Raw genomic sequence first — 12441 nt, 5'->3', positions numbered from 1 at the left:
TATGTGCGCTTAATTTATATTTTTGTAGTCTGGTTAGCAGACTTTTGCGATGCGAATTGTAACGATAATAAAGTATAAAAATTTCAACGGCTTTGTCATCGTCGCCCCATCGGCCGCAATAATTACCCCGAAAAACGAAAAATTCTACACAGATCGAACGTAGATCTGAATCACAATTTTCCCTCTTGGAATTACCTGTGTGCATATTTGTGTAGTTACAGCATCAATTTCCTCTGCGACCGCATCGGCATCAAAGCAGTCGTTGTATTAACTTTTCATCTCTTCTGGGGGTAAAACTGCACCTATTAAAATCGGCAAAAATCCAAATTGTATATTTTTGGTATGAGGACGTGAGATGAGAGCGAATTGCAAAAGTGCAAGTGCGGAGGTTGAATGATGCGAAATTCCAAAGCATATCAAATCCATTTGGGCCACAATCGCAATCGCAAATCGCAATTGCAAACGGAATTGCAGATGCAGATTCAGATGCAGATGCAATTCACAAGTGGCGAGATACTTGCTAATTTATGAGCTGTGCATTGTGGGTTAATGTAACCGTAAATTGCCAGTTTGAATTTAACAAGATGCCCACAATCCACCCACAAGAATCCACCCAAAAGCAAAACAGAAGCGCACAGAACAAAGCCTCAATGAGCTGCATGCTCCAATTGCCGTCAATGCCGGGAGAATGGGCATCAAAAGATTGCAAATTGGCAACTAGTTAACAAAGAGTTTAAAAGGGTTAAGTAAACAAAATGGCGAAATTACAGCGAAAAATAATGAGCGATTAAGTTATTTCCTTTAAAGAATTTTGTAAAGTATTTGAGAAAAATTTCTGCTCTAAATAACTATTCAAAAATACTTAAAAAATTTCCAAATATTTATTTTCTATTTTTTGTTTGAAAATTAAACAACAAACGTATGTCAAAGATTACAAATTGGCAGCCAATGAACACTTCATAAAAAAGGTTAATTTTGCCATTTAAAATTATAACAAAAATAATGACCGGTTCAATTATTTGCTGTCAAGAATTTTCAATGCATTAAAAATATTATTTTTACAAATTAACATAGAGTTAATAGCACATTATAAAAAAGGTTAAATAAAACAAATGACAAAATTATAGTGAAAAATAATGAATTAAAATATTTGCTGTAGAGAACTTTGAATGTATTAAAAGAGTTATTTTTACCTAACAAAAATATTCCAAATATTTCTATTTTCATAAAACAATGCCAATTAATATTTATTTCTATTTTTGGTATTCACGGAAAGTCGAAAAAAGAATAAATTTATTTCGGAGTACTCAGCAGTTGTGCATTCTAAACGTCTGAGACATCGATAGATTGTTTACTGAGTGTTTGATTCATTTCTGGAATTCCATTCTATATAATTGCATGTATTTGGTTTGGCGAGTCTTTCTTTATTTATATTACTGAGTTCTGAGGAATTTTTATTTCCAAATAATTAAGCAGTCACACGAATTGAACTATAGAAAAAATCTTTGAAAATGTATACATATATCGTTATAAATATACATATATTTTATAAACTATTCTATCTTGACGTTTTTCGTCTTCATTAACCTCAATAGAATGTTTATTGAGTGTCTGATTCATTTGTGGATTTCCAATTTCAAATAATTGCATTTCTTTGGCGTCGAGTCTGCTCAATTACTTGAATATTGTGGAAATAAAAATTCCTCAGTATTAAGTAATATAAATAAAGAAAGAGTCTGAATTCTTTATTTGTTCTTTGTTTATATTATATAACTCTAACATATCGTTATTTTCAGAATATACAATTACAGGAATCTCATAGTTTGTTTGTTTATAATAGTATCACTTCCAATGAATTGAAGTTTTTACATACAAAAAAAAATCATCTATAAAAATAAATATGTTTTGTAAACTATTCAATATTGACGTATTTTTGTTTTCATGTAATAACCAAATATAGAAATAATATAAGGCATATGATATATGTATGTACGTGCAGTGTGTTGATATTAACTGATTGATGTTTTCCTGTCAGGAAATCATTTGGAAATGGCGTGAAAAATACTCTCACTACATTTGTCAGTTGTTGTTCTTGCCATTTCCCATTTCCCATGCACATTTTGACCTTTTGTGTTGGCTGGGTTTACGTGTCTCAATGGTTTCATGTGCCAAGGATTTTGGATCGAATTTTTTTCGTGCTTTTTTTGCTTTATTGATTCCGAGTGTGAGCCACTCGAATGAAATTGAAGCGAAGCGAAATAATTAGCAGTTACCCATAACTCTCTTTGTGTTGGATCATAAATTCAAGTCAGACATTTCATGTCAAGGCTCAGCGGCGAATCGATTGATAAATTAATCCAAATTAGGCCTTGAAAGTGCATAATAAATATTTATAAGTTGTACTTGGTATTTTTCTCCTTTTCTGTTGTTGTATTCTCACTACTCGTATAAGAAAATCCTTAGTTGTTGGCTCTGGCGTGTTGTTTGGATGGGAAAATTTTCAATTTCAACTGCAATTTAAACGTCCATCAATAACCTGGCTGACACACAGTGAGGCAAGCGGAGTGTTCCGAGTGGGCAAATCGCCAGCAAAACGTTAAAGCACAGTTTAAATTGTGTGCTTCGTATTTGTGTTGTGTGTGTGTGCCATAATAATTCATGCCCAAGAAATGAACTCAGTCTGACAACGAAGCCACTTAAGCCAAGCAGATCCTCAATCCGTATTCTGTATTCCGTAGTCCCAGTTCCGGACTCGGGTACCACCAACAACAGCAACAACAACAACGAGTGGGTGCGACTGACAAATGAAGAGTGACAGTTACAAAACAGCTAAAAACCAAAAACCAAATCATTCCTCGTGCAACTTGTCGCGACAGTTGAGTTTTTAAAAGCAACTTGTTGTCATAAGGCCGAGTCGCGAGTTCTCTTCTTCTTCTTTCTCCCCTCTGCTCTCCTCTTTTACTTTCTATTTTGTATGCTGCAGTTTTTTTTTCTGCGGGTCTTGTTCAAGTCAAACGGCAGAGTTTGTTTGGTTCCGGAATGGGGGAGTGTTGTATTCTGTTGTGTTGCTCTCTGAGTACGTGAAAGATTTAAAATAAAACCACTTAGCGACAGATTCATTTTTTGACAATTCCTAAAGCCGCGGCTGGGTGTGATAAAGTGTCCTTGGGGATTTAACAGAATTGTAACACTTCCCTATTTAAGCATTAAATATATGATATGAAGTGAAGAAATATTTAAAATGTGGAAAAATGTTTAATACAAAATAATACTAACATAAATTTTGAATAGGAAATGAATTCATTATAAATAAACTAATATTGAAGTATCTAATTAGAATTATGTATTGCGTTTTTAGAAGAAATAGACTTAATGAAGAAGTAGGTAAATACTAACTTAATACAAACTACATAGAAAAGTATTTCCATTCTGTTACATTATTTAAATAGGAAACTTTTTTAACTAATATTAGGAATTCTAATTATTGGATAACAACGAAAGAAAGAAAAGTAAAAATGTATTTCTTATGATGTATTATGTATGCAAGAATATCTAAAAGATGTAACGCGATTTTAAATTTGTTCTTCTACCATATATTGAAAAAGTAAACCTAAAAGTCTTTTCTCTTTATATGTATATATAAATATATATGCAAAGAATAAATATAATTTACAAAACTCTTTAGGGTGCAAGATGAATAAATGTTAGAATAAGACTGTAATATGATATTACTAAAATTAGAATATCTAATGTAAATGATATATCTAAAAATCTGTATATCTGTATATATATAAAGTATAGAAACGTAATTGATAAAATGTGTACCAGGGTGTAATTAATTCGTTTATTCATATGTAATTAAAAATGTTTCTCTACTAATCAAATGTTTCTCACATGAAAATACTTTTCTTTTAATTAAGTCTTCTAGATTTTCTACATAACATAATAACTGAATACTTAGCTTTGGATTTGTTTATTTTGCGTGCAATTTAAACAATTAATGTCAATCTGCGAGTTGGCTAAATAATTGGGTTATTCGATGTGGATGCGAGCGAGTATTTATGTTAGAATTCTAGCTAATCAAATTAAATGAATTTCACATCTCATTGGCGCAATGAATTTCTGATTCCCATTCCCATTTCCCTTTTCCTTTGCCATTTTCATTTCGATTAAGATTACGCAGCTATTTTAGCTGTGTTTATACAAGTATTTATTGTGTGTGTGTGTGTGTCTTTGGTTTACTTGAGCTGCATTTATAATAAAATAAATCGCAGTGCTTGCGAAATGTCTGGCAAGCATAAGTACATATATTTAAATAAAGAAGAAGCCAAATATCACAAGCTACATGAACTGTAAAATTACAACAACTCAACACTCGGCGGGGGAGGCAACCAAAATAGCTAAAAACTAAAGCAATTGTATATACACTGAAAGAAAAAACGTGCTAGAGTCAAGAATAAAATGTTGAATGAAGATTGTAATGCAAAATTCAAGCAAGAAGGTTTTTTCTTAAATCAAGATTGAAGCTCTACAAAAATCTAAATTGCCCAATCTCAAAACTCAAGAGTATAGTCTTGTTTCAAGAATGAAAAAATGATAAAATTGAAGAAGGCAATATCTAAAGAAACAAGAACAGAATTATTTTTCTATAAGATCTAAAAGATCTTAAATTAAGATTTGGAATCTACTTTGCAATCTATAATAAAAACTTCTTCAATCAAGATTTGAATCTTAAAATAAGATATTATAATCTTAAAATGCAAATGTAGCATACAAATCTTGTTTTAAGATTGTTTCAACCTAAAAATCTTATTTCAAGATTCTTCTTTTTAAGATAAAAAAATTTTAAATCAAGATTTATTCATTATAGATTTTTTCTCTCAGTGTAGTTTTTGTTTAAAGTGCATTTGCTGTTGTTCACCTGCGGTGCGCACTCAAGTGTCTCAGTTGACTGCCACAACACGATGATTATTAGAATAATATTGATAATGATGATGATGATGATGATGATGATCATTATTCTCTTCTGGTAGCTGTCCATTTCAATAGAATTTATTTGTATTTTTAGCGCACTTTTCATTATTAACTAAAAACTGTCAGTTTGACGTAAACACACACACATACACACATGTTGCATACACAACTGCACACACCTGAGCACACACACACACTCGCACACACTTATACACCTACAGTGTGGCGCTGATTTGAATGTCAGGCTGGCAGGCATTCAGCTTGAGGCAGTGTCTGCGGGAGAGCGGAAATTTTGCGAACATGTTGAAAGTTGTCAACATTTCAAAACGCTGAATGGGGCGCAACAAGTTGCTTGCAACAAAATGGCGGAAACGTGACTCAGTCTGCTGCTGCTGCCAGACACTTGAATCAAAGTCGAGGGGCGAAACTAAATTTATGAAATGAATTTTTAAACGCAACTTTAAACTTTTTTATTGCTTTGAGAGTTGCAGCTGGAACTAGACGCAGCCGTTGCAGGCAGCATCCTAATTGTGGCAAACTTTCGCACACGCTTCATATCCTGGCCCAGGACTCACTCCTAGCCAGACTATCTGTCTGTGTGTCTGTCTGTGTTTGGTGAGCCGCCTGTCGCACTGTCCCTTTACTCTCTTTTGCCTGTCGCTGTTCATTGACTTTGGCAGCAACAACAGGCAACGACAACGTTGTGAATGTTACAGCTACATAGCCCACTCATATGTTCAAAGAGGGGGAGAAGAGAGACGAAGAGTCGAACGCACTGTGACTTTGTTTTTAATACACTCCAGTGGGCGCTCCATCGATCGACAGGACAAACAAGTCGCCTGTCGTTGTCTGCCAGCCGCAGTTCATTACTCCTCGAGCATGTCCTGTGGCCAGCCAGTTTTGTGCACTGACTTTTCATGCTCATATTTTGCCACGCCACGCAATGCATCGCAACGCAACGTAACTCCTTGTTATCCTTGGACTCGACGTCAACTCATGGCAAAGATAATCAGTTGAGACCAGTTCAGAAGCCAAAAGACAAGCTGAGCTTCTTGCTGCTTTTTGACTGCAACGGATATTGGTTATTTTTGGAGGCGTGTCCGCCGCCTTAATCCACTATACGCTATTCGCCATTCACATCAATATCAATTGCAAGCGCCGAGTCTCTTTTTGTTGATGTCAAAACAATATCGCAAATTAAAGTTTAAATTGTTGTCGAGCAACTCCTTTTGGATTTACTCACGAAAAGAAGAGATTGTATTGTTTTATACTCTACCAAGAATTAGGAAAATAGGTTTTATATTCATTTAAAGTTGATCCATTTTAGCTTATATACTCTAATATGTACAATTTAAATTGTTAGTTTGTAAATTGTTTATTTTGTATTAATCTTTATAAAAGATATTTTTACAAGTGAACGTGTTTTAAACTACAATTACAACAAAAAGAGTACAAGATAATTGATTTTTTCTTAAACAATTTAAATTGAAGAAAAACAATGTAAATAAAAGTAAAAAAGATACGTATCGAGTGTGGTCGAATGTGAGATACGCACTACCCATTTTATATTATTCTTAAAATATTCCATGTAATATACGCCAAAAATACTAAAATATACCGAAAGTCTTATTTGGTATATCGTTAAAGTGACATACTACATTAGAAATATACCATAGACGTCAAAATATACCAGAATGTCAGCAATCGGGTAATAGGGTAAAAATAAGAAAAAATATTTACAAAGACTTGTTGGAAAAAAAAACAAACAAATAATTATGACGTAAAGAATTTTCAAACTATACTAAAGTATATTTACTATATATATTTTGTGGTTTAATACCCAAGTGTTGATGGCAAATATTTCAAAAATCATTAGACTCTAGAAATATTTATGACAAGTATTACAACATTACTATAAAAACTTTTAGGATTTATTTTGTAATATTTATTAGGAGATTGATTTATCAATCATAATGAATTTGAATAATCTAATTTGCTATTAAAACTAGAAACCTTGATTAAATTATTTTTAATATACATGTTTTAAAAAAATTTAATCTCTAACAATTTATTTCGAATCTGTTGCTAAAATATCTTAAATAACTATTTGCTACTTATTTTAATAACTGCAAAAACAACCCGCTGACATAACTTGTTATGTTACAAGTTGCATACAGTTTGACAATGTTGTGGCAACTTTTGTGTGGCAAGAGCATAGAATAGAGGAAAGTCGGGCGTCTGTTTTATGTTATGGCCTGTAGAGGACTTTGGACTTTGGCAACGCGCAAACATACGCATATTCGTGTATGTGTGTGTGTGCTCGGGATGTTTGGCATTTTGGCCGCATCATCATAATTTGTGAAAGGCGCTGGCAGGAAGTTGCCACGCTGCAAATACATGTGCTACACTAGAATGTTGATATGTTGAAACAAGTAGCCAGCCGACTCGAGTTGAGGGGCAACCTTGTCATATCCTGTTGACGTCGCTGACAGACGCGTTACCTTTGCCACCTGCCACGTGCCCCTTCCTGTGGCTGCGGCTGCTGGCAGTATCATCATCAGTAGTTGTTGCTCGGCGGAAGTGTGAAATATTTTAAGAGTACACTTTTTTTTTTTTTTCGGCTACCTTCTTCAAATGGAATTTTTCGTTGAAGCGTATTTTATTGGCATTTTGCAAGAAAATTTGTGTGGTTTTTGCGTTCTACTCAAAATTCGTTTTAAATTCTTTGCGATGCGCCAAAAATGTTCGTGGAAATCTCAATTAAGCTGAAAACCCCTTTTCGTTCATTTTGTGTGCGCAGTGCGTATAATTGATTTAGCCAAATTGTTAAACGAATCAAACGTTGGCAAATTACGCGTGCGACTAATGTGCTCTCTAGTTGTGTCCATGGTGGTCCTCTTGCCTGCCAATACGAACTTCTAAAGGACTCCTAAAGGACACCACAACACCGCCCAGTGATTGTGACAGGCTTTTCGGGCCTTTTCATTTTACGCACACGTTGCATAAATTGTTGGCATGTTGCATAATTATGCGACAGTTGTCAATGAATTTGCATGCGATTGCAATTGCCTTTTGCAGCAACATTTTTGACCAAGTTTACACCAGAGATTTCTCTCTACTCAATTCATAGAAAATTTCGCTAAAATTAGCACAAATTAAACCGAATTCAATTACTAATTAGAAATGCCTAAAAGATCGCAATTACTACCATATTGACGGCCGATTTATTTATGCAGTGAATTCGGAAAATAGTTTTAGCCTGAAAAATGATTGAGAAATCATAATTATTGTTATTGTCGAGTATCGGGAAAACTTCTGTTGAAAGTATTTCAATTTATTTATGTAAAGAATATTTTTGAGATAAATTATTTTTCTAATTTCTGAACTGATATACATATTAATGCTGGTTTATAACTAGTATTATAAATAGAATCAGAGAATTACATGCCCAACATTTTCTTTCTTTTTAGTTTAGGTTGCAACAAATAATTATACAACACTTTCGACTTACAACTACTGCAACAAATTAGGAGCATTAAGTTGCTATAAATGCCACAGCTGTCAACAGAAACACAATTCAACCGCATTCTGTGAGGTGCAACTGCAAGCTGCCAAAGGTGCATGTTTTAGTTTTTGCGACGTTGTTCTTTAGCTAATTAAATGAACTAAAAGCCGTCTGAGAAAAACGCTAGATACAAACTGCAATTGCATATTGCATTTTGAGTTCTGATTTTTGGGGTGAACAAATGAACAAACGCCTCTCTCGCTGTGCTATAGTTGTTTGAAATTTGGGTCAATTATGCGATTTGTCGCGCCACAGACACAACACGACAGCAACAGCGACTCCGATGATGACGATGACGATGATGACTGCGAAGCACACACATCCATCAGTCCCCGTATGTCACTGGCATTGAATTGCTTTCACAGAGAGATGAGAAGCCGGGAGGCGGAGACTATTTTTGGGGGCGGAATGCTATACTGTCCTGTCTTTGGCAGACACAGAGCATAGAGCTCAACACACAGCAGGTTGCTTTGCGTAATTATTTGTCAAATTCACACACAGGCCACTAACGAGCAACAGGCAGTCTAATATTCAGGTGGCTGGCATTCATTCTCCTGCCCTGCTGCCCCCACGCACTTGTCAATTTGGCAATCAATCAAGAGCTCAGGCACAAATAAATTCATATATATTGTTTATGATTAGGCTGGCCTATGGACTATCACAACATCCGTTGCCGTAACGGAAGTAATTATCAAACATTTTGTGACGAATAGTCGTAATAACCTTTCGATAACCAGATAAGATTAAAGCTGGACGCGCGCATATGAAAAATTTGTATGTAATTCCAGCGCCGCCCAAAAGTATGCAACACAATTTTGTGTGCGTGTTTTTTTTTACTTTTTCGCCAAGCCCATTGTCAATGCTGTCGACGCGTCCATTAGGCCAATAAATATTTGTTTGGCATTATATGCGACATAATTCACATAAAATCACACATCATTTGCTTTTGTTATTATTTATTTACAATTTTTTTCTGTTTATTTCTTTCGTTTCTTTTATTACATGTATTAACAGTAGTAAATTATGTGTTAATATAAATAAATTGTATTTTCTCCATTGTAATACAGTTTAAAATATATGAGTGTCTATCTATTATTATTAAATACAATAAACACGAAAGCACATTTTGGCAAAGGTTGATGCATTAAATTAGCGTTTGTCATATTTAGTTGCTTAATATGTAAAACATTAAAGTCATTAAATAAATTATAAAATCTAAGCACATTTAAGGCGACCAAAAAAAGAAAAATGCAGTCAAAGGCATTATTCTTTTTCTTCTTCTTTATTTTATTTTCGTTTATTGCACTTTGCACATGTGGAAGACGAATAAAGTGTAAATTGTAATATTAAAAAAAAAAACAATAAAAAATAATTGCTTTTTGTCTGTTTCTCTAAAAAAAGTTTAGCCTGCGTGAATCGGATTTCTATATATAGGTGTGTGCAATAAATTTGTTTTAATCGATAAGCGATTGAAAGCGATCGGATGGCGCCTAGACTTTCGTTCTTATCAGTGTTCATACAATATAAATTTGAAATCATCTAGATTTATTTACAATTAATTATAACATTTTATTTGTATTTCCATAGAAATTCTAAACGCATTTGTCATATAATTTTTTCTTGTCTGCGCCCTGTATATCTATCAACATACAGCCACGCATACATTTCAATATATGTGCGTGAGTGCATGCGTGTGTGTGTGCGTGTATCTTTGTTTTTATTTTTATTTATATATATTTTTTTTTGTATTCATATCAACTTGTCGTAGACTGGTGGCCCCCCTCTAATAACGCGCGCTGCGCTTACAAATTTAATGCGTTGCCCCCCCACACACTCACGCACACACATATGTATAACAAGAACAACAACACAAAAGAATACTTTGCTCTTGTGCGTAATGCTCTGACTCTGACTCTGTCTGTCTCTCTCTCTCTCTTGCACACACTGAAACTACACATCATCAACACAGAGCTTAAGCTGTAACTGTAACTAAAGCGAATTCATTTTTGCAAACTTTCAGCGCTTTGTTCTCTGCCTTCCTTCCGCCTCTCTCTTTCTCTCGCTCTCTTTGAAAACATTGAATATTTTTTTGCAAGCTTTTCCACCCTAGAGCAGCACGCACTTGCGCTTGCGTGAGTGACGTATTGGGGGACAAAGCACCGATCTTATGGCCTCATCAAAGACCGTCTTGAGACCCTTTTGGGTCAGAGCTGAACATTCCAGATACTTGACAGCTGCAATTTCCTTGGCCATGGCCAAGCCCTGGGGATAAGTGATGGGCGTGAGCTTTTTATCCTTGAGCTTTTCAATCGTCTGCTTGTCGTCGCGCAAATCGAGCTTTGTACCCACCAGAATAATGGGCACATTGTTGCAATGATGACGAACCTCGGGAAACCATTTGGCGCGCACGTTCTCAAACGAGGCGGGATTCACCAGCGAGAAGCAGATGAGAAAGACGTCAGTCTGTGGATACGATAGCGGACGCAAGCGATCGTAATCCTCCTGTCCGGCTGTATCCCATAGTCCCAGATTGATGGGCTTGGCATCGACCATCACATTGGCCGAGTAGTTGTCGAAGACGGTGGGAATATATTCCCCCGGGAAGGCGTTCGTTGTATAGCTGATCAGCAGGCAAGTCTTGCCCACGGCGCCGTCGCCAACAACAACACATTTGATTGCTTGCATGACGTCGTCGTATTCGTCTCCGTCTCCGTTGTTGCTTTAGTTTCTTTGTGTATCTTTTATAGGTAGTTTATTAATTTACACTCACACAGCAGCAAGCAACAGTTGCTGTTGTAGTAGTTGAACAAGTGTGAGGGAGGCAGCGAGTTCAACAAGTTTTTGGCGATTATACAACTCAGTTCAGTTTTTTTTTCTTCACACACACTTGACCACTTTAATATGCAATGTTTGCAGTTGTTAATTTTTAGCTGTGGTGTTTGTTTTTATTTTTATATTTATCGATTTGATTATTATCGTCTGTGCAGTGTTGCCCTTTTTACCACTTGTTTGTAATTAAACTCTGAGCCCACATAGAGAAATTTTTGCACGAACCGCAATGTTAAAAACACACCCAAACGCTGTGAAATCGACGCTATTACTGAGCGCGGAGAGCGTGAAACTGAAAAATTTGTCGGTCCAACTGCGCTCAACAGCTGCGCCGACACACTGGCCATCTCGCTTTCACTCACAGGCATTGAGTGGCCTGCGCAAAGTATGCCGCGCACGCTCCCACACAAAACATCAGCAGCGAACGAGAGAGCGCAGAGGATAACAGTGGCGTCGATCGCATTAGGCAGAGTTAGAAAACGCTGTGTGACTCATCTGGTTTTGTTGTTGCTTTGCTGCTGATGACGTTTCATCATCTCGACGTAAAGAGAGCGAGTGCGCGAGAGAAAAGAGAGCGTGAGAGTCGCGCTCTTCGGATGGCGCGTTCACTTGACCTTGCTTTGGTCTTTTTTGATGAGTTTTTATTTATTTTTCTATATTTGTCTGGCGTTTCCATGAAAATTTTCTTTGCCAACATCGAGCGAGATAGTTTTTACAAAATAAGCCACATACTATGTATGTGTATATGTATGTATGTGTGTTCGCTATGCACATAAATGCATTGCACGTTGTTATTGCTTCTGTTGACCGTTTTAATGGACCACAAAAATGCAAGCGATGGCAAAACAAATCGACGGACGGGCAGCAACGGTTTTGTTGTGTGGTCACTAACACCGAAACTGAAACCGTAACCGAGACCAAAACCCAAAACCGACATCGAATCGAAGAGAAAGAGAACGAGAAACAAAAACCAAAATCCGCATCCGCGACTGACAAAAGCGATAGCCCAAAAATTCGCTATTGCTGCATGTTTCCGCCTACGCCTCTCTTCTATCTATCCTATTCCACCAGCC

The 12441-nt window shown here is 35.8% G+C and overlaps 2 protein-coding genes across 2 annotated transcripts in view; one reads left to right on the top strand and one right to left on the bottom strand.

Moving 5' to 3' along the window:
- LOC133841661 (probable basic-leucine zipper transcription factor Q) overlaps positions 1 to 12441 on the top strand; it is a 37318-nt gene that overhangs the window by 4508 nt on the left and 20369 nt on the right. The window lies entirely within an intron of this gene.
- Positions 9934 to 11643, bottom strand: LOC133842429 (ras-related protein Rac2). The gene has a single exon (XM_062275505.1). It carries the CDS (start codon positions 11222 to 11224, stop codon positions 10646 to 10648), a length of 579 nt encoding a protein of 192 aa, XP_062131489.1. The 5' UTR covers positions 11225 to 11643; the 3' UTR covers positions 9934 to 10645.

The sequence above is a fragment of the Drosophila sulfurigaster genome, chromosome 3, assembly GCF_023558435.1.
Source record: "Drosophila sulfurigaster albostrigata strain 15112-1811.04 chromosome 3, ASM2355843v2, whole genome shotgun sequence".
In the NCBI taxonomy this organism is placed as follows: domain Eukaryota; kingdom Metazoa; phylum Arthropoda; class Insecta; order Diptera; family Drosophilidae; genus Drosophila; species Drosophila sulfurigaster.
This window is presented reverse-complemented; position numbering and strand designations above follow the sequence as displayed.